Source organism: Temnothorax nylanderi, unplaced genomic scaffold (assembly GCF_030848795.1).
Source record: "Temnothorax nylanderi isolate EJ_2023f unplaced genomic scaffold, tnyl_v1.0 TNYL_tig0269_pilon, whole genome shotgun sequence".
NCBI classification, from domain to species: domain Eukaryota; kingdom Metazoa; phylum Arthropoda; class Insecta; order Hymenoptera; family Formicidae; genus Temnothorax; species Temnothorax nylanderi.
In genome coordinates, this window is record NW_027249331.1 from 60,684 (window position 1) to 84,228 (window position 23,545).

Consider the following 23,545-nt stretch of genomic DNA (forward strand, 5'->3'; position numbering starts at 1 on the left):
AATTTCAGAGTTTCTCCTTCGTTGTGAAGGAAGGTCCCGAAGGACGGAAAGGAAAATTAAATACCGTCTTTTGCCTTGAATAATAATAAAAGAAGAATTATAGCAAAGATAGATTGAAAAGAATTAATATTTTATGCCGCCATAAATTGGCATTATACATTCCCGAATCAGTATATGTAACTGTCGAGAAATTAATAGAAATTCTGTTTAGATTTTCTGTAAATATCCTAAGACTTAAACATTTTTTCTAAAAATTTCTCGAAAATTGTCGATATCCGAACAAAATTACCATTCTTCTCAAAGCGTCTGTAAACGTTGTCTCTCGATTTCTCTTGCACGCGTAATTAATATTTCCGACGAAAGTCTTTAAATGGCCGATAATAATTAAATACAACGACGGCGTCGTTTTATCTCTAACGTTGAAGAAAGAAACCAATTAACCACCATGCGACAAAATATGAATAATCACGCACATGTGACCGTGATACCTCCAGGCGCGATGAATAATTTTGTTGAGAATTTTCGTCATTTGCATACATTTGTGCTACATGGTTTTTCTCCAAAGAAATATTTTCCTCCTATCTGTAGGCTCGTATTACAGACATTTAGTATTCCAATGTTCGCAATTGCGAGCGCCTTTTTCATCATAATTATTGCTGCTATATATATTTTAAATACTCCGGTTTTTATTATAATGTAATTTAAATAACCTTTTTTTACTTGAAATTTATCTCGTGCAGCTGGAAGTAGTTATAAGACTTCGCTATCTATTTGCCTTCTAGAAAATCAATTTGCGCGAAAACTTATGATTTTTTAAATCACATTTTTTATTTATAATCTACAAACTTGATACTCCAACATTTATTTATTGATTAAAACTCGAATCCAAATTAATCAGCGTTTGTAAACGAAAATTTTTTAATATTATTTAAAAAACTATTTGCTATTATATTCTCTCTCTGTATATAATACACTTCTTAGATACACTTTATAATACACAAATACAATTCAAATGAACATGTGTCGGCCGTTCTATTAACGAAAATGTGCCACGATATCACCTATATTACCGCAGTTCTTTAACGCATCGATAAGGATATTTATTTCGTCAGATATATGACAGCACAACACGGCGACGTGGACGTTAGAATGACGGATTCCCTTCGGACTCGCTCGCTCGAATGGAAAAATGATGGCCATCATATCGGAGGCGTATCGCGATGTATCGCCGACGGGAATATCGCTGAAGTGAAACGCAATCAAATCGACGCGTGTCACGCGAAAAACGCTCACGAGGGCGACTACTCCCGTCGACTCGGAACCCTGCTTTCCGATCTACGCTCTACGTGACCAGACAATGCAAGTCGCTCCCGTGGGAATCGCACGAAGAACATCGTAATTCGCGCCGTTTTCCGGTTATCCTGTCACGTTCTCTGTGACAATCGCGAGCCAATTTTCAAATTCACGGGTCGTCGCCCTCGAATTCCCACGTGTAATACAAGGACTCTCGTAAACCCGTACCGATTTCCAAGCGAGAAACCGCTTTACAGGCTATTTTTTTCCAATCTCTGCATTAATCGCGCTACAGATCACGCTTAAAACGTTCTCCCGAAATTGTTATATTTAACTTTATATTTAAATGCTTATAAATTTATAAGTGTCTTTAATGATTATTATTATTAATTTTCAATGACATCTATATAAATCTTATCTATTAATTATATATTAATTTTGTTAATTCTTGTTTACTATACTTGGCGCTATTAATCCATTTGATGCAATGCCATTAAAGAAACCATTAGAGGAGCAGCAATAGTTCTGTAGGAAGACAGATCGATTTTGTATGTGCAGGAAAGAAGACACAAGTGTCGATACGCCACTGTAATGTTTATTGATTGGAAGTAGATAAGTTTACTTTAGGATTTACTTGAGCTACTTCTCGCAATAGAACGGATGTAGGTAAACTATGGCGGATAATGGATAACAGTACTGATCCATTAACGAGGCAAAACTTCAATTATCTAATTACGAAGAATCCCAATCGTCGACAGTGAGTTTACGAAATTCATAAGATCCGGATTCTAAGTTAATGTTATTAATGTTAGGTGAGTTCTGTGTGTCACTGAATTCTCAACAGACGAAATGTAAAAATTTACGAAAGAAAATTACTCTACGACAAAAATTAACAACTTGCTGTTTGTGAGGATAGGTTTATGTTTGGCGCAGAGCGACGCGAAACGACGAAGCGAAATGTAAAATGCATCCGCTGCGTTTTCAGTGATGCATCAAACTTTTAAGAGTAGTCGTAGGAGAAACTCTTTGGTAGATAAATGGTTAAGTGTCGCTTTTCTTTGCTATATAAAAAACCAATCAGTAAGTTCTGAAGATATTTTTCAGCATTACGTGCGATGCATTGTAAAAAAACTTCTTTACTTTTTTAAATAACTAGTTGTATAATAAAACGATTAAGTTAAATATGTCCTAATTTTCTTTCTGTACGGAGAAAGATTCAAAATTTCAGCAATTTTATCTACCAATTCTCAATAATTTATACGTTAAAATTTTAAACACAGAAGACTATAAATAATGTATCGCTTTCAAAATTTTTTAACTGATAGCTTCATGAATACACGAGTTTATAATCAATTATATAACGTTAAAGAATATAACATTTGTTATATATAATAATTCTCAAGTTAATTCTTTTAAAAGTTGTAAAGTGGTCCAGTTTTGCAATTATAAATTACCGTAGGTATGACCGTATGTCAATCTAAAGTAAATACGACTTGGAATATTCCTCGACAGCAGTGTTCCAATATTCAATATTCTAAAACACCTCCGCGATATTTCCATATATCGAAGTTCTTGTTAGAGTGTTCGCTGCGTTTGACGGGCGAGACATTTCGATATATTTCTGTTCGAGCCCTACGACTGGCAAAGGGGTGGTTGGCTAGCGCGTTAACCACATCGTTCGTGCCACCAGACCATCGAGTTTCGCAGCCTCGCGGGCACCACGAACGACTGTATCTTCGCCAGCCGCGTTCTATTTTCTATCGGACAAAACCGACGATTCAACCGCAAAACGCAGCGGTTGTGTCCGAGACACATATGCGGCCTACGAGGGGAGAGACAATTTGTCGGTTTCGCGGCAGAATCGCGTTATTACAGCTCACAAACGAGAGAGAGTTTCGGGCTCGAAATTGTCGCAAACCTGTTCGCCTCGTGCCATTTTATGGCATGGTGCGGATTTCCGAAGGCCGAAACTTGTTGCGCAACATTTTATTCTCCTGGTTAACTACTCTCTTTTTCCCTCTCTCTCTCTCTCTCTCTCTCTCTCTCTCTCTCTCTCTCTCTCCAGCTTGCCTGAGTTTGCCAAGTCTAACGCGTGTTACTCCTACGCAGCTCAACGCACGTCAATCGACGGTGCCGACGCGCTTCGCTTGCTCGTGCGTGCCTCCGCATGACGAACTTAGATTAATTTCCGATAACATCATTGATTTGCATGACAAGAATTTGACGAGGAATGTCACTACCGTCAGCTTAAGACGTCGCCGTCGCCTCGAGATTTTGTCGGCGTGGCCTTCATTGTCAGCGGCGGATTTTTCGAGAAATCACATCATTAGCGAGATTGAAAAGTAGGTAGATTGACAAGATATTTTTAAGACAAAAAGTGTATCTAACGCATAAAATTATGGTTGACGAAAATGATGCTAGTTTCATATATTTTTATTGCAAATCGCGAGAGTACTTATTGTTATAAACCACAGAAATTATTGGAAAAGTAAGAGAGAAACCTGCATAAATGATTATTGAAAAGATAAATTCTATTATCATTATCAACAAACCACTAATTTCGATATTACTTTTAATGAAACTATACCTTTATATAAAAAATAAGGATATTTATCATAGCAGACAATATATCACCAAGATACTAGCAAAGTTCAACATTTTACACAATTCCAATTAGCTAATTTTACAGAAACTTAGATACTTATTACAATTTTTTAGTAAGAATTACGTTGGCGCAGTTTTAATTCGTAATTACGATGCGCTGTTTTCAGCGTTAGACATCGGACTTAACTTCAAACAAAGTCGTCCGTAAAAATATGCGTAGGTACACAGTAGATCCAGCCACGTGTGGTCAGACATCGTGATTGCCAGACCAGCGAACGCCAGGAACGCCTAATCGTTTCTACTTTGATGCAAATCTACATCGGATTCAGCCAATATTTGTGCACTGGCTGCGATCGATGTAATTACGTATCCGGCACTCTTATTAAAAGCGTAATATTCGAGTAATTACGGAAAAAAAGGGAAGAGAAAAGACGGACGCGCGCCGCAGAAAATGGTTGCCACTCCTACCTGCAGGTTCTTGAAATGATGAGATCGGCATAGCGAGCTCAGGAATCTGCTCAGAGCGCATTTCCGCGTGGGCTGCGTGATTCCTACGTTCGCTGCAGCTTCCGACATAGACTCCCTTCCAGTTGTCGGTGCCACGCCGACCTCCGATCCTCTGGCCATCTGCGAACAGAGCGACGATTATGCCTTAGAAATCAAACTTTGAAGACGGAGGGATAAATATTCGAACGTTATTTAGTGTCAAACGTTGATATGAATGTTAATCGCGGACTTTTAATTGCAAATATATCGAAAACGTATATTTGAGGTTAATAAAAGAACGATAATTCAAATTTCATCGCGCGCAACGTTGTGCCGTCCACGTTTTGGTTAATTTCGGGGAACCCGGTAGTATCACTGTGTCCCGATTCGTCGCACAAACAGTACAACGCACGGTGCATAAATGTGATTTAACGAAAGGCACACATTGTAGCCGGCGGACGTGTTTGCTAGTGTTTGCCCGTAATACGATAATCGTTGCCTACCCCAGCGCAATTGTTTGTACATACGTCGGCCGCGAGCAGTTTCCGTAACGATAATCCCACCCATTCCGAGAGAGATCATGAAACACATGAAATACAGACGAAACGTATATGTGCCGCCGTGCTGTTGAAAAATTATTACGATTTATTTATTCATTCTGTTTTCCATGATATCGCGATTTTTTTCTCATTAGATGAGAAAACTTTCTGTAATGTGTTTACGAGGATTGCACCATCAATTTTCGACGGTTCGTCGTGCAAAATGGCAATTTTACAATAACAAAAATTTCGTTCGTAAAGATGTAGCAACGCGAGTGTAAAAATGCGACCAAATAGTTAAACGAGATTCATATCGAGGGAGAGACGGACCTTATTGGCAAAGTGTAATACTGGAAAATCGTGTAATTTCACGATGTCGCGCCGTCACCTTGAAAATTGAGCGGATGTATCAAAGGGAAAGGGATCTGACAAAGTGGTTTCGCCTTTCCGCACAGTTTCCTGTTTCTCCGTTTTGTTCAGCGATTCGCAGTCCTCCTGCTGGAGACTCGGTCGCGGTAATGGAGAAACGTGATGCGCGTGCATCGCACAAACGTATCACTCATACGATCACGTGCGCGCGGCTGTTAATAGAATGTACTCTTTCTCGTAGATACTCGAAATTTTACCCGGCCGTTTGGTAACGAACTATAATAACATTCTCCGATGTCGAAAATTACGCTGTTCACGGATAATGATAACTTGTCGGAGGACTTGCTGAAAATACAGGATCGTAACATGTAATTCTACTTTCTTATAATTCAACTACTCTTAATTAATTTAATTATAACTTAGTCATGAAAATCTATGCAAATTGCGAATACCATCTTTTTTTCAAATTTATTGAAATTATTGATGATTTCGTATGGGTCTTCAGAAAATTTATTATCTTGAAATGGAAATCTGTCACATTTTTTTATGTACGTAAACTTGCGTAATAACAAACCAAATTTAATAAACATCGAGAAAGTATCAAAGTACATATATAAAATATTTATATTAATTGCCACTAATTGTCTATAATATTGAACATTAATATCATCTATTAGCTATACATATATCTACATATAATATATAATATATGTATAATTATAAATATTCATTTGACAATTGTTTAATTATTTGAAAAATTAATTAACGCTACGAGACATTTGCAGCTCAATAAATTACGCAAAGTGCACAAAGTTATAAAATATATATAACTCCACCTACTCATTTATCTCTTCTTACAAAGTTCAAGCAGTTTAAAAAAAATGTACGCTGGAATTTTTATCATATTTCAATATTATAATTTATAATTTTATTTAAATAAGCTATGCTAATCATCCAGCATTTAAATCGACATTCACTTTCTCAGATTATAACATATTAAATAACTGCCAATTTTTCTTTACTCTTGTAACATTTTAACTTTTAAAAACATTCTACATTTTTGGATTTTATTTTGTCTGTATTATTTTATGTGAAATCTAAAAAATAAGATTTATTTAGTGTCATAATCGCGAGCGCGGTGATATTTATTCCTATCTTTATCCGTGATAACATATTCGATAAAGCGCGAGAACTCACCGTGATGATGGAGGGACGCGGCGCGCCGGTGAAGTGCTCGATGACCTCCCAATTGGACTTCTTGATGGGCGGGGTGTGCGGCGTTTTCGGTGTATTAGGGGTGTGCGGTTGCGAGGACGGCGTGGAGGGTTTAGAACCCGATGTATTGAACAGCAACTCAACGCGGGGTTTACCACCGTCATGGCCACTGCTCACATGTTGCCTGAGGCTCGCCCATCTTCTGGTGGTCCTGGGAGCCCCGGTTATAGTTCTGTGCCCGATTTCGCCCTAATGGAATGAGAAAAGACACGATCACTCGATTGACAAAACACGGTATCGACTCGACGTTAGTTAATTACGATATTCACAAAATTTCCTTAAAAACTATATTTGTGATCGCATTATCTTATCTTCTTTTATTAAAAAAACCAACGAACGAAAAATTCTAAACTTATTTAAACATTAAACTGAACGAAAAGATAATAGAAAAATAATTATTTTGACGCTATGCTATTTAGAATTTAGATATCATTTTTCTACTTTACCGGGAAAGATTTTCAAAGATATTTTTAATGTCAGATCAGAAAGAGTGTTGTGTCACAGACGCCATTATTTATGTTGCCTCAGGCATCGAAAGTATCTACTTGGTTCTGCTCAAAGCGAAGGTGAAACGGCCTGAGGAGCGTCAAAAGAAAGTCGACACCCGTTACGTAAATTTTCGCAACTCTGCCCGGAAATTGCAGTATGAAGAGAAACGTGAAGCTACGTTTTTGCACTACAATGCATAACGTCGTGCATGAACTACGTCAAAATTCTCTCAAAATCTTCCACCTTCGAGCGCGTCGCTCGTCTCGTCTTCGTGCATTCGCGAGATTACGAAAATATCTTTAAAATGTATTTGAAACGCAATGAATATCAAAGTATGCGTATCAAGTACCGAAGAATATTCCAACAATGACTTCTCTTGAAACACCCTGCACGGAAAAAAATAAAGTTGCTTCAATTAAACGTCGACGTCACGGGCTGCCACAAGCGTATGTATAGTTAATTCAATTGGATATTATTAGGCCAAATATTTAAATTATTAAAACAATTATCTGGTATTTTTTGTTCATTCATATTGATGTTGCATCAATAAATTTTATCTCAATAACACTGATGCTGTTGATACATCATTTTTTTCCGTGTGCAAAAAAGAAATAGGTTTCAAATTACTGAGGAATTCACATTCATAAAAAAAAACGAAGACGCGATAGTACCGGATGTGTGCTTTAAACCGGAAATGATGTTGTCGTAAAATGACTTGGGAGTATAAAGCGTGAGCTGTCAGAGATTTCAACGTAGTCATTGTCTAATCCAACGTACGCGCGTTCACCTCATCGTCGTGATCGTCGTCTGCCGTGAAAACGCGAGTCGTCGACGCGGAAAACGGCAGTTAAACCTCGCGAAGCGAGACTTGCTTTTTCAGGATCGATGACAACCCCGAAACGACGGGGATAGGAACTGAAACTGTGGCCCTGGTAAACAAGCCGCATCGCTCTCGCTTCGCGTGCTTCCCGTATCTTTCTCTCGCGGAACGGAACACTTCACCCCGTTTTCAATGCGGCGTTTTGCGCAACGATGCATTCAATCTGTGCATGCGAACAAGGATAAGGGTATACGAGAGAATCCTTGCATGTCGTATGCAGCCACCGTCATGTGGCTCGCATAGATATGCACGAGTCGTCTTATCACGGTGCACAAACGACTGAGAACGGACCCGCGTTAAATTATTCGTAGCACACTTAATTACGCCAGTACGATACGGGAGGTGATTACACTTGCTCAATTAACATTCTGCATATCGAGCATTAAATTAGGATTTGATCGTTGCATTAAATTTTGAAAGCGTGTACAAAAGTAATTTGAGTGTTAATTTTAATGAAACTTTATCATATATTGGGTTCTTAAAGCTGTTTAGCAATCTTAAGATTTAATGTAATTTATATATTTGTAACTTTATCTTCATTTGCATTTAATATTTAATATAACCTACGTATCTCATGACAACGCATACATTAATCTTGAGAATTTAGTAACATATTTTAACATTTAACTAAAAATTTGAAAGTCTAAAAAATGAAATATATGTACATATATTGTAATAATAATAATAATAATAATAATAATCAATAATACGTAATGCTTCGATCAAGCACTTTCTTTTTTTTTGTCGTAAATCAATGTCGCATTTTTATTAGTCAATTATTGCGTTGTAAATCGAATTCTCACGAAACTAGAACAATCCTCAAATGTTGAAGCGAAAAAAAGAGAAAAAATGTAAAACGAAAAAGTGAAATGGAGACTCGGACTTTACTTTTTGTATTAAAAAAAACAACCTTAATGTGACACTAATATCCTTTGCGAATCCTTTCATGTTGAAGGATTCGTGGAAAAGTTTTATTGAAGACACCCCATGTACGCTTTCTTCAGGCCAGAGTTGGATTAAGGACCAATCGCGAGTAATGTTCCTTTTCTTACCTATTCATGTATTATATGGGTTCGAATGCTTCAGAAAGATTTCTTTGAAGCTTCCGATGTCTAGCGAGAAATCCGATTGAATATCATGTGTATTTTGTCAAGCTAATCAAAAGCCGACTTTATAAATGAGAATGTTTATTCGATAATTTTAGAATAAAATTAAGTCAGATATGGATTGAAGTTTAATCATTTCTATGTTAAATTTCGAAGATACATATAAAATTAATTCAGGATATGAGCTTAAATTAATATAGAATTAAAACTATTATTTTTTATTAAAAAGATATAAGAAAGTATAATAAAGATTATAAGGATGTAGAACAAAAAGAAAAATATGAATTACAGAAATTCTTGATACGCAAGTCGTCTCGCTATTCTTTTAAAGCGCTGTTTCAAAGTAACTAAATCCGTCTTTCTTTTGAAACTGAAACGTGCGACTTTTCACCTAACACATACATGTCATACGTCCTATACGCCTTCGCAGACGTTCGTACCTTCTTTCGATTTCACGCTTCTTTTCGTGTATCATCTGTGTATCATCTCGGTGTTCACTAGGCAGTTTTCAGCTCGGCGAATCTTCCAACGGCGGAACTTTTATCGTGTCGGTACAGGCTCATGTATTTTTCGCGATAACGGTATTATCGATACATCGGTGTAATGCGCTTCTTATTCTTAACGCTGCTCCGGTATCGCGATACATGACATTTAGTTTGTTTCGCAAAGGTGAAAAATAATGATTTTATATTTGAACGCAAAATAAATATTTTCTAGTCAAATATCCATTAACGTCATCATTTTCTATAACATCCTTAATTTTAGTGCATTTTGATCGATCGCTATCGCGAGGATAATTTTCACGCAAGGTTTTGTTTACTTCTCTTTATGTAATTAAAATAAGGCATAAACATTAATTAATATATAATGTTATATAATATTATATCATTACATACTGACATTTACTTGGCATACAGAGATTAAACTGATCTTTCTTCCATCCGGTTTTTCTCCAAATTCTAAATGAATAAAATACACGATTGACGCCTCATAATCTTTCCCGCGATGTAAGCCCTTCGACATTTCGTACCGTCTGCTCTTTCATCTCGTGTGTTACGAAAATCGTTCTATTATGACTGACAATGTTCCCAGAGAGAACGCAGAAAATCCGATATTGTTCCACTTTTGTGAGGCGAGTGAGTGTCGGAGCATACACTGACATGTATCACTTAAATGTCGCTGGTCTTCGTGTAAAGTATTATTCCACATTCTGTTAATGAATTTCATTAGCAGAAAGATATAAAATTCATACTCGGCTGACGTGCGTTTACTTTGCGTCGCTATATATTCGGTGAATCTTTCGCTTTAACGCGTAATATAACTGTATGTGCATTTGATGATTAAATAAAACCTTCTAAATTTCTCGGTTTACCGTAAAGGTAAAACGTAAAATTATACTGTTCAGTTTTAATGGAATTACCGAAATGAAATCTCAGTTATAGTTACGAGAAAGGAGATGTAACATTTCTTGTGTTAATCCTTTTAATTCATGGTTTCCATGAATGAACAATTAAGCGTGACGTGTTTAATGCAAGAAATGAAATAAAATAAAGTTTGCTTTCTTTTCTGAATTACTCACATAATTCTCCTCGTAATCGCATCGAGGGTACTTTTTTCTATCCACACTTTGCACTCTGTTGATTAAGCGAAAATGCCAGCCGTAATTTCACTTACACGGACAGCGACGATTGGTTATCCTAGATAGGTTATCCTTGTGCACGTTTATTTCATATTTTCATTAATGAACTTTAATCATGTTGAGTATATATCGAAGATATTAATTCCGTTTATTGAACAGAAAGATTGCTTTCGGCTGACCGAACGCGACATGTCGATATCGCAGTCAGCATAGTATTGATTATGTAGCAAATTATTTATGTCATATGAAAACATAACTTACACAGCATTTAATATATACTGTGTAAAAATCGAATAAAAAATCAGCTTTGGTCGAAACATTTTACGGCCAAAATTTGAAAAAACGAAAAAATTTTTCTGCAGTTGCAGTATTCCAGTTGAAAATTCACGTTTGTTTAATATTTATCCTAAACGATATTTTTAAATTATACGATGTTTTTTGCGAACAAATCGAATAATCAATTTCTTGTTAGACCCATTTGTCTCGCAGAATCGGTTCATAATCGATTATTACGTGCGAGGCAGTTTGCTCGTGCCTGTCGTTACGTGGGAAATTGCCGATGGAAATTGTCAGCGAGCACCGCTCCTTAAATTATTCAACGACAACTTTCCCGCGGGTACTCGTTCGTGCTGATTAATTAGGGAGGCTCGCACGCAAGGATCTAAGAAATGTGCGCGACGCGGGCCAGCGAGGACGACCCCGTGAACGTGCCCGCTATATTTTACCACATATTACCAGAGTCGTGTTTCTCGACACGTCTGATTCGAAATATTTCTCTTTTTTCTATTCTAACCCTCTAACGACGTAAATACGTACGCTCTTTCATTCCGGTCGCCAACACGAACCTAATTTGTAACGGTCGAGTATCGAGCTAACTGTAAGAAATGTACTTCGTAGTAAATATCTCTCTAGAACAACAACACAAAGTCAAGCATTTCTATAAAAATATTTTAATATCATAATTATTTTAATAATTCGAGAAGCGTATTTCGGCATCTGTAAAAAAATATTAAGAAAATTATAGGTACTATTGTAAGTAAAGTTATTTGTTAAAAAATTATTAAGGAGCTATAAGAATTTATAAAAATTAGAAATAAACTTTTTTAGTACAATTAGAGAGTTTTAATATATGTATATAGACATACGTATGATAATTACGAAATATTTTTATAACTGAAACTCTATACTCGAGTTTAAATAGGCGAGCAAATTATTTTCTTGAATTCCTTAATTTCAAGTTTTAGCGGACGAGTGGCTTCGTTTGCATTGTTAGTATTGTTACCACGTTGCGTCCTGAATTCACCAGAAAAATATCCATTACAGCGGTACCGCCGGCGAATGCAGCACGCATATTCATATATGATTAGAAAATAAAAATAATAATTTTATATATAGTTATAACCATATATAATTATATATAATTATAATTATTTAGGGAACACAAATTATATAATTATAACTGTACAGATTATATACAATTATAATTATCTACTGTGAGGCAAAAAACGTTTTTAGAAACAATGATGCATAATCTTTATTAAGGAAAAATGTGTATACAAAAATATATGTGGAGCGTGTGTGTGTGCGTGTGTGCATGTATGCGCATATTCGAAACATATAGCTAGCGAAAAATATTCCTAGAAAATATTTGCTCGGAGTATTCTGAATTATAGGTGAATCGAGTACATTATTCGAACCAAAACGTTCGAGAAGAAAGCGATGGAAATAGATCGGCCTTGCGTTACCCACGTTACCCACGGGTGTAGTATACGTTTCTCGCCGCTCCACCAATAAATGGCTCTTATGTGATTGGAGGATGTATGCAACGAATGGGAGGATGCATAAAATTGCAAACAGCTCTTTTCTGAGAACTATGCGTTAGCTAGATATATCCAAAAAAAAACTATGTAGAAAAAAGTATAAATTTATTTTATCTGCAGAGTATAATTTATTGTCAATTGCATTGGTAGTGATAACGGTGCATAAAGACGAGATAACACGAAATTTAACATTTGCAGTTGTGCTCTTAAGATAATCGAGCAGAACGCGTGTTGCAAAATGCGCTCGACTGCATGTTATTTTAATTGCACAAGCCCTAATTAAACGTCATGTTACTCGATTATTATCTTATTCCAACGTTTCTTCTTTAATTCCCAGTTGATCATAACTTTTGCTACACCCTATGGGATCGCTTTTCACACATCCTTTGCTTCTACTGATGTAATTGTAATTTTTTTTATTCTATTGATCGCATCGTTAATTCTTTACACTCTGTTAAATACTTCGTTTGGAATTTATTTTATACATACAAACTGCTTATGTATTAACTAATTAATATCGTATATTAATTCTTTGTACACTATTACATATGATGCCTAAAATTTATTTTATGTGTACACATCTTTCTTATATACACATATTTCAAATCAGTCACATTTATTATTTTCCGTTGCAACTTATTAACGTCCGTAATAACCGTAGTAACCGATTTTTCAAGCGTTCTCCATATTGGTAAATGAGATCGTGACGGTAAATGAGATTGCGCGGCGTGAAATGCATTAAGGGGAGCTCTTGCCCGACCGTGTGTACACGTGCATACGTCTTGCGGTATTCCGCGTATACGCTGCATCGCGGATGCATTGTGCGCGCGACAGTTTAGTTACATACGGCGGTGGATTACACACGCGCACACATTCGGCACGAAATCCGCTTTATCCCGGACTGCATCCTCCAACTAGAAAGCTGGTTCGAGCGAGTATTAAGGCACCATGCGCATTCCTTGGCCATACACACAATACTACCCGCGCGGACGCATTAAATCGCGAATGTAACGCGGGAACGCGCCTATAAAGAGCAGGGCGTTAAAATGATAATGCCGTCTCATTGTGAGAACGGCGCACGATTATCGGGAAGGTAATTCGCGCGTTTGCAAGTGCCGTAAACGTCATTTAAACGTACCGTTTAACAGTCGTGGATTTAATCACGATCTTACTGAGTTCCATTTTTGGCGCATTATATTTCCATTTATAATGGCAGGTTTAATATTTTCATTTATATACCGCTCTCCGCTTGAATCCTCGTCGCAATTGTGTAGGTGGCTCTATCTTACAATTAGTCCATCTTATTAAACATATCGGATGACAATTGGGAAATTATTGAAATAGCTGTTATCTTGTAATGAGTAGAATAAAATGAATTAAACATTATTCTACAGAAGAAACCCATCATTTTTGTTATAAGAAAATTAACATAAAAAAGAAATACTGCACATTTTTATGGACTTGTAAAAATAAATTGGCCTGGATGTAAAAAAGGGAGAGTCAAAAATGAAAGATTTAAATAATATATTTAGGAACCATTTCTCAGCAGCCAATTCCATGAGAGAAATTTATCTGTAATTTTTCAAAGACATAGTTATTAATGTTAGAAAATTGTTAAAGTTAGAAATAGTTTTCAAATGCACCAAGATTATTACGTCAATTCAGACAATTCTTCGAAAGCGTGACAATGAGTTATGCAATCATCCGAATTGTTGACCCATATTAATAACTACAAAGTATATTATACTTTTGCAGTATGCACTAATAAAAATGACGGGTTTCCTCTACGGTATTACATATTCGGTATTATATTCATTTTTCATTCTGTCCACTCGTTACGAAATAACAGCTACTTAGTTTCAGCTTATCGTTTATCACCTTATACACGCCTGTAGTTCATCTAATAGCGCATTCAATCGGGCGATGCGCACCAGTTAAAGCCTATTGCACGCTAATTCGTCTGGATGTAAAAGCATAAGCGTCTTGATTGACGAAATGCCCGACATGTATTCTCTCCATCCGACAATGCGATAAGTTATGCCGAGTGCATATATTTTGCTGATCCAACTGCTTATGTATGATAATACAGCATTACTATGCATACGCCTTTATGTCAATTTACGTACGACAGCCTTTAATGTGCATCGGTGCGCACTGCTGCATTCGAATTTGGCATAGCAGGCAATCTGCTCTACGGGGCATTTCATTTGATCTGTCAAATCATGGGCACGTGAAACGAGCTTTTTTATGATATTTCGTTCTCTTTGGCACGGAATTAAAAAATTCCGAAGCTGCGGTTCGAGAATACGATTATAACAAAGCGCGGTACGGTTTTGAATTGAAATCGCTCTTTCAATTAAAGTTCGTCGATTCTTTATCTTATCATAATATTAAAATATTGCGATATTATCTCTATGAGCGAGAGTTGTCGCTGGCGCGGATTACTCGGGGTGTTTCAAAATGCTGCGAGACAAAAATTCATGAGGCGCCTCTTGATATATGTGGGTGCCACTTGGCACGCGTATGCAACGATAAAATTGACTGAAACGCTCTAATGGACGTTCGTTGTCTTCTGACGAAATTGGATCTAATTCTAAACACTCGAAGTATTTAATAGTTGGTACCGTATGCCTCCATTCTCCGTCGTTGTGTTCCTAACATATGCGTGCTATGTGTGTTCCGCGAGAGGTTGATAACACGCCACCTGGCACGTTGTTATACCGCCGAATATATCACTGCTCGTAATGAGAGAGTTATGTCAGCGAGAGATCAATAATCGTCTCCGTTTTATATCGTGACTGCGGAGAAATTTCGTGACTTTGGTGAAGACCAATTTAAAATTAAATTTCGCGACAATGGTGACGTTTTCAATGTAACAATTGAAAATGTGCGCGGTCTAATCTCGATTTGTTAGCAGAATAATGTTTCTTTGATCGAGATTCACGTATTTCCTCTCCTTTAATTTTGTCAACTAACGGAATATCGGATTTCGTAAATCCAATTCTGTACACAGAGACCTTTAGCGTCGTTATTGCTGCACACCTCATTTTAATAGCGAATGTATATTATTCTACGTCATCGTGTATAAAATAATTCTGCGCTTCCGAATATATGTATATATGTCTGTCGGCATTAATATCGACGCGTAAAGTAATAATAACAATATAAATTTTATTATAAATGTGCATATGCAACGATTAAATTACGTTTATGTCAATCCGTAATTATCGTTGCCGGAAGTGTGCATATATATATATATATATATATATATATATATATATATATATAACGTAACGCAATTACGCCGAAATAATGCATGCAGGCGAATTCGTTTAATTTACCTTTTCACAACTACGATATTTTGTGACGATATGTAGAAAGGTATTTTTATATGCCCATGCAAGCGACGTACGATATCGCGAAGCAACGTGAACGCTCAGTCTCGCCTAGAAACTCGTTTATGAATAATGTATGCGAGGGCATGCATCCCTTGCTGTAACTCACAATCTTTACTTTTCTCTTTTATGCGTAATCACCAGCATATGGCGGCATGACATGCAGTCAAGGAGAAAGCAACTACAACCAAGACACCAACTAGTATTTTAATAATTTTCAGAAATTATAAATTACAATCCCTGCATATCTAAAAACTGACGCGTTTAATTAAATAAAATATAAATAGGGAAAAGATCTTGTTAATAAATTTAGTTACGGTATGATTTTCGCGTGGCAATTTAATTTTGACGTCGCTGACATTTTGAACGACGAAATATTGAAGGATTCGAGATATCGGCACGTGTTTTCAATTTAATGCGTTTCGCCGGAGCATGTTTCGCGTATGAGTCCGTTTGCATTGCAAAAAACGCTATTCTCGACGAAATAGTTACCTCGTGAGCCCTTCGGCTACCACGAAGACTGAGCCTGTGTCTCCACTCCCGCTTTGGGAAATCCATGTCGTATTTCTCCGTGTCCACCGCCTCGTGAGCCCTTCGGCTACCACGAAGACTAAACCTGTGTCTCCACTCCCGCTTTGGGAAATCCATGTCGTATTTCTCCGTGTCCACCGGTCTTTTGCTTCCAGACGCTGAGGAGCCCTTCGGGGCAGCAAAATGCGTCGCTGTCCGTTACTTCATGTTTCTCCTGCGCAGAAAGAAAATTCGCTGTGTACCAAAATCCTCTTTCTCCTTCGCCGTCGCTTTTCGCTTCGATCGCGCCTCAAATTAATTAATACTGGTTGCGCAACTTAACGTTCTAGGTAACGTCATTAATAATTCGCGTACCGCCGCGAAGAGCTTTTAGATACCGCATTTTGTTATAAGCTTTACGTAGAGTGCAATGTTGCAGCGATGCGATATGCATGGATCAATGCACTTTACAACGTATTCTTCGTTAATTGTGGAATATTCGCATCTAGCTTAATAAAAAGTGATGGAGGCGTCTGAAACAATGAAATGCGCTTTCAAGCAAGCTTATGATATAATACAAGATGCAATATAAGATGTTAGGTCATTTTTATTAAGTCTTTAGTGCTACGAGCACTGAATAACAATATACTTCTTTCTAACTTTTATGCAAGTTACGTTCATCATATAATATTCATTTTCAATCTCGTTTTATCTTTAATAGTAGACATTATGAAGCTAATATTGTTTTTAAGAATACCCTTACATAAATATGTACTCTACATTTTCAAACTGTTCGAAACAAGTATCCTGGATTTATCACTAAATACTCATCAAATTCTCGCACAATTAATTAAGAGTTTATAATTAAAAATCTAAATTTTCAATTTTAATTAATAGCTTAATTTAATTTTTAATTAATAATTAAAAATCGGTAACGTACGTATATCGCTTTGAAATAATTAATATAAATTCGTTAAAAAAAAAAAAGATAATTTAAGTAGTCACGTGTGTATAAATCTTGACAAGGAAATCTAATTTCCTGCGGACAATGTAATCGTCAAACAGACAAAATTTCAAGACGACTTTACTCGGCGAGTTTCATTTGACCTGTAACGTGCGTTCACAGAGCTCATATCGCGTGTCTAGACAAATAATTTCCAGGCGTCTTTACTGTTTACATTCTCCCAAGAGAGAAATCCAAACCGCACACTGTTTCTGAAAGAGTAATATTGATATTTCTTCGTGATATATCATGCGATGTATAATTTACGATCTTATAAATATTGTACACTCTTCTTTCATTTTATCCGCGACAGAAGATATATTTTTTGAAATCAAGGTATTTTGAAATATAAATTATTTTTTATTGTATTGTTATCGAATGCAATTACAAAGAGAATAAGAAAAAAGAGGAGGAAGAAGACAGAGAGAAAAATGAATCAAGTATTTAAGATCATGTTTAATTAATAAAATTTCATCTTTCGAACTTGTTTTAAAATAATTTTGATAGGCTGGACAAATAAAATAGCTACGTGTTAGAAATTTAGAATAAATGTAAAATACTTTAATGATAGCATTGTTTTTATGTTATAAAAACGTCATAATGATACGAGCGGTGCGGTGTCTGCGGTATTGAATACGCAATAATCTCGTGGCTTGTTATTCCTAACACTGCACTTCCACCGCTGACGTTAGCTACGACAAATATAATCATTTCGACTGTCGTCGGCGCGCGCAACGTGCTGCGAACTTCCCGAAAGCGTTGATTGGGATGCGCGCGTGATATTGCAACGGAGAAATTATTAATATCAACGATAGCCAAAGTGTATTATATTACAGCACGAACTCGGCGTACTGGTATACTGCGCGGGATCGATAGACGAAAGTAATTTGCCGCGTGGCTCGCGAAGTTGCGGCCGCTGTGTCGCCGGTATAATTTATTCCGTCTGTTCCATTATTTCTCTGGTTTCCTATTGTTCGAACGCGCTTATTCGGAAACTCCTTTTCCTGATCAGGACTCCAATTGTCGCGACGAATTCTATAGCAATTCGCGCCGTAATGTTATTTACGTTCGCAAAAATGATCTATATATGTGTACCTCTAACAGCCTCGCAATTTTTAACTTTATTACTCATTTAATATATTATCTAACTTAATTATTCTTTTACAATATATTATAATTTTCTTATTATTCTTATTAGACTTCATATGTTATATCGATTCTTAACATCGTGCAAGTTATTGATATATTTCGATTTATTCCGTGACAGTTTCGATAATAAATCTCCGCAAATTCGTTATTTGCTACGGTACGTATCGATCTCAACCGCAGATATTTTTGTTATTTATTATGCACGAAATCACGCGCTTGATTCAGCCTCCATTGAATTAATTGCGCACACTCGGACGTTATGATGAATGAAGCGAGATTAAGTCTTCCCTCTCGCGGCGCGCGCATCGGCCGCGCGGGCCGCGAGGACAAAAGTGCCGGTCACAGCGACAGTTTGTTGCACCGAACGCGGCTCAACGACAAATTTAATTAACTTTCAAAGCCGTCGCCACTGCTACCATCACGTCGCGTCGCCGGGATCGGCGGCGCGGCGCGACATTGTTAAATCGAGGCTTGCAGCTACGGAACGGCCGGTTGCTGCCGCCGTGGCCAACCTCGTTAACGACGTGACACACTAATTGAGCTCGTGAATAATAATTATGATTGGTCGCGCGGAGATGTGTCAGCTCGCATTATTGTGGAGTCGCCCTGCCGCGTCAGTTCGCGCTGCTGTTGCGCCACGTCTCGGCGCGTCTCGGCGCGCGCAAAGTCTAGTCGTCTTATCGTTCCCCTCGTCTTTAATCCGCTAGACCGCGAAATCTCTCCGCGGAATAAATTATTACGCCGCCGCCGCCGCCGAGATGCCGCACACTTTACCCTACGCATAAATTATCGTCGCCTCAATTACTGACCGATAGCCCGATACGATGACGCAGCTCCTTCAGACGCGAGAGCGAGATACGGCGTGTTGTTCCCCGTCGCAATATCAACACGTTCTTACTCTCGACTATGTCCGACATAATAATTCCTATTTATTTGCAATATGCACGTTTCGAAATTCTGTGTAATATTTTGTTCCGTCTCGCGGATTTATTTCGGGGTACAATAGAAATTTTATGTCTGCATGATATTTCGAGCGGAATAACAAATAATTTGTTTGCCATATTCTTCACGCGTGCACTCATATTTAATAAATGAACATATATATAGATGAAATTCATATGATGTAAAGCACACTTTTGGCGATCTATAATTTGTTAGAATTCGAAACAGAATTTTATTTATAATTTTACGTATCGTAATATGAAAAAGATCTGAAGAACACACACACAACACACACACACAAAATGCATAATGCTAAATTATAAATAGAATTTTATCCTGAAATACGATATGAACTGCAGATTGTCTAAAGCGAACTTGAACTAAAATAAAAAGCAACTACAACGATAAAAAACAATTGGACACGAAATTGAATTATTTAATAATATTTGCATAAAGTTCTTATATCCACGTAGAAACAATTCGTGAAAAATTCAAATCCTTCCGTAGATAAATCATGACACGGTGCACGGTTCCGAAGGGGTTGATGCAAAAGTAAGCACGGACGAACGACGCGCGACGGAAGAAACGCCATGAACAACGTATACTCTTGCTCGCGCTGTTACAGCATTCTATGTTGTTCCCCAAGAAACAATTTACGGCTACGAGAAGCATTACATTACATGCGTAATTACAAATTTGCACGTGGATGCACGGTTGCCTGTGAAAGCGGGACGCTTGTGTGTGCATTCTAATTGGCTCCTAATCAAGTAACGACTAACAAGCATGCGGAAACGTGAAATATTTCGCGTCGACGTAGCTTCCGGAATTCCGATGTTAATAACATGTATACGGCGGCACATTTGTCTCTCGTATCTTATCGATAAATCTCCCGCGTTCTCGTCTAATAATAGCGCTCGGCATCCCTTTTACGGAAACGTTCCCTCGTGCAACGAGGATTCCGAAAGTGTCCTCGATGCAAAGTAAATGTGTTCCAACGTTTTGCGCCGGAAAGCTCCGATTGATTTGGAAATCTCGACGGGCGAGATCGCAACGGAATTGGAACGCAAAAACTGTAACCATTGCACGATCGCGTGCGTATCGGGGTAGGAACTTGCAGCAGCATTTAACATCTCGGCTCGAGCTCGAGCTTCGTGTAACTTGTAATTTGGTGCGGGATACCACGTTACATTACAGACAGATATACGCGGAGGCCAAAGGAAAACGTTTAAATCGTACGTTCGGCCTCGTATACACGCGGAGAGATAAAATTCGCCGTTTTACCCATTACATAAGCTAAATTCTACCTAACTCCCGTGTGCTCGGAACTCGCATTTATCATAATCGTGACGCCTTTATCTGTGCGAGCGAGAGTTAAGTGGAGTGGACCTGACGTGTCCGAACGAATACGCCCTGCGAGCACGAACCCGTGTCTCGATTAAGGATTAACATCGTCTAACAGGAACGGTTGTTGACCTTTGGCATCGTATTGGAGCGGCGACGCGCCGCGCCGCGATTATGCTTAACGATAACGTCTCGGTGCACGTTTGACACGCGTAACGTTACCATTTACAGATTACTGTCCGTAATTACGATGCATACACTATCACAGAAAATATTCAAATAGATCCTTTGAATATGCCACAAAGAGCGTATTACATATTTTATCATCAGTGAAATTTGAAAGGTGTCTATTCGAATTTTCTACATATATAGATTCTATCTTTTTTTTTGTATCACCAGAATCGACAGCTCTCAGGATTTCCGAAAGCGGACATATCAGATACCAAAATATTATCCATATGGATAATATTATCCTTATATTTGATATGTCCATATACAAAAAAAAGTATGTACAAATATATAATTACATTTCTTGTAATTAAGAGGGTAATGTCAAAGAATAATATCCATGTGAAAAAATATATATTATAATAATTAAATATATAATAATTAAATATATATATTTAATTATCGTCTCCCTATTTTGAAAATCGTGAACATTTTCAGTATATGCGTATAAGAATTGCGTATTAAAAATTGATGTATGTACTAACGAGGATATGAAGGATTTCGTGTCCTCAGTATTATTACTGACAAGCTGATGAGCTGTTTTGAAAACAAAATAAATTCTTGTATTTATATGGACGTTTTATTTATTTTATTTTTATAATTAAAACAATGAAGAACAGTATGGCACACGGATATTGTTCTTAAAGCTGTTAAACTTCCTCAGTTCCATTACAGTTGTCTGAGGATAAATATATAAATGATAAATATCATTATTGGTAACAGCTCGGAATGATTCGACTTTGACAGTTCCCAAATGAGTTCTGTCCGTTAGAATTCTTGTTGGCAGCTATCGTAACGTCTAACGAAATTCTGCAATTCTCGAGCGGCACGCGATTAATTTAACAGTATTAATTTTAACGATATTGATTCAACCACTTCTCGCTCCATCTTTCTTCCGCTTCCGCTTCTAGTTTCTCGAGTACTAAAGATATCTCTTCGGGTTTCCAGATCGAAAACTCGATCCTCGTAACAGCTTTTATCCGATACTTATTAGATCGTTCAATTGTTCGATATATGTAAATCTGCGAATTATTTTTCATTACACTGATTTTTATTAGTTGCACGAACATACGCACGTATCGTTGGAAAGTTATTCTATACAGGTGAGCGGAAGCGAAGCTTTTAAATTTGCACGAGCTACTTCGTAATTACTGTTCACGCCGGGAATATTTCTCGGTGAAAACGATAAATTTCCATTAGACAAATATACATTAGCGCGCGCGGCATTACATTGTCTTCGTTATTTCGATGTAATGAAAGCAAGAAATTTGCGTAACTCGGAGAATTCACGCTGCTCGATTACGTTTACCTATATCGATCGGATTTCTATTTGAATCCTGTTTGATTAAAAGTCAGAGATTTCCTTTTTTTTCTAATTTACTGTCGCGCTATACGTGCGATTTATTTGCATAATTCGATACACACGAGAACGAAGTAAAGAGCGCGGGAGAGAAACGCGTGATGTGAACAGTTTCCTCACGGAAGCGCGGAACGATTAATTAACGAAAGTGTCTAATAAAGTCGATTAAAACTTCCAACTTCCTTATGATCCGTTACAACGAGATCAATTCTCCTCGAACGCTTTAATGGAATTGTCTAGTTTTAAAACTTGGCGATCCGAACTTGTTTGCCCTTTAATCCCATAATTTCTAAGTGTTATTTATTTCTGTTAGTTTTCTCAAGAAATAACCACCGATCGATAAAAGTCATTTAATCGAGTTACCGCACCCGTGAAATTAATATCCTATTTATTTAAGTTATATAATATTATATATAAAATATAATATCGCGCGCGCATATTACTAAAATAAATTCTGTGATGCGCATTGTTATTAAATTCTTTTTCTCTCTCCGTCTTTAAAGATTTATTACATGTGTGTATAGATATACATTACATATTTTCCAATAGATTAGATGTAGATTACACTACCATAAGAAAAAGGTAATTAACGTTCTTGGATTAATTTGCACAATTCTCGCAAGTTCCGACGTATCGATTATTAATTCCCGAATTTAACCGAGAAAGCCTAATGTCTTCGATTAAGTTTCACTTAGGGCTTTGCTACTTGTCGTATGAGCAATTATACTGGGCGGGGACGAAAGTTTGGGCTTCAAATGAACAATCCGAACTTTCGCCATAGTCGATAACACACTTACGAGTGAACGACCCTCGGCCGAGAGACCAAGTGTCCGGAGTTATAAATAAATCCCGTGTATATGTGCCTCGAATCGATCTCTTCGTAACCTAAGCGACTTGAATGCCTGGTCCTACCGTTGACAGGTGAGTTCGTTGCGGGATCGCGGATTTATCAGAAAGAAAATAACAACGGAGGTGAAATATTAAAAAGGTGAATCGCGAGGTCTCTGATCCACGTGCAATCGATACGTCGAGTTATCATCGCCCGTCCATATCCACGCCAACCATTATCAGTCCCGTGCCTATTCGCGTTAGTTACGACATATGTGCGTACAATTGT

At 37.2% G+C, this 23,545-nt stretch overlaps 2 protein-coding genes across 9 annotated transcripts in view; one reads left to right on the forward strand and one right to left on the reverse strand.

The window, feature by feature from the left end:
- The window catches only part of LOC139780236 (uncharacterized), a 96,499-nt gene that overhangs the window by 42,216 nt on the left and 30,738 nt on the right, over positions 1 to 23,545 (forward strand). The window lies entirely within an intron of this gene.
- Positions 1 to 23,545, reverse strand: part of LOC139780237 (adenylate cyclase type 5-like) — a 94,957-nt gene that overhangs the window by 31,871 nt on the left and 39,541 nt on the right. For all 5 annotated transcript variants that reach the window (XM_071718788.1, XM_071718789.1, XM_071718785.1 and 2 more), the window contains 3 exons: positions 16,388 to 16,640; positions 6,489 to 6,755; positions 4,366 to 4,524 (listed from right to left, as the gene is read on the reverse strand). In XM_071718788.1, the coding sequence (XP_071574889.1) occupies positions 4,366 to 4,524; positions 6,489 to 6,755; positions 16,388 to 16,543 (582 nt within the window). In that variant the 5' untranslated portion in view covers positions 16,544 to 16,640. The remainder of the gene's footprint in view (positions 1 to 4,365; positions 4,525 to 6,488; positions 6,756 to 16,387; positions 16,641 to 23,545) is intronic.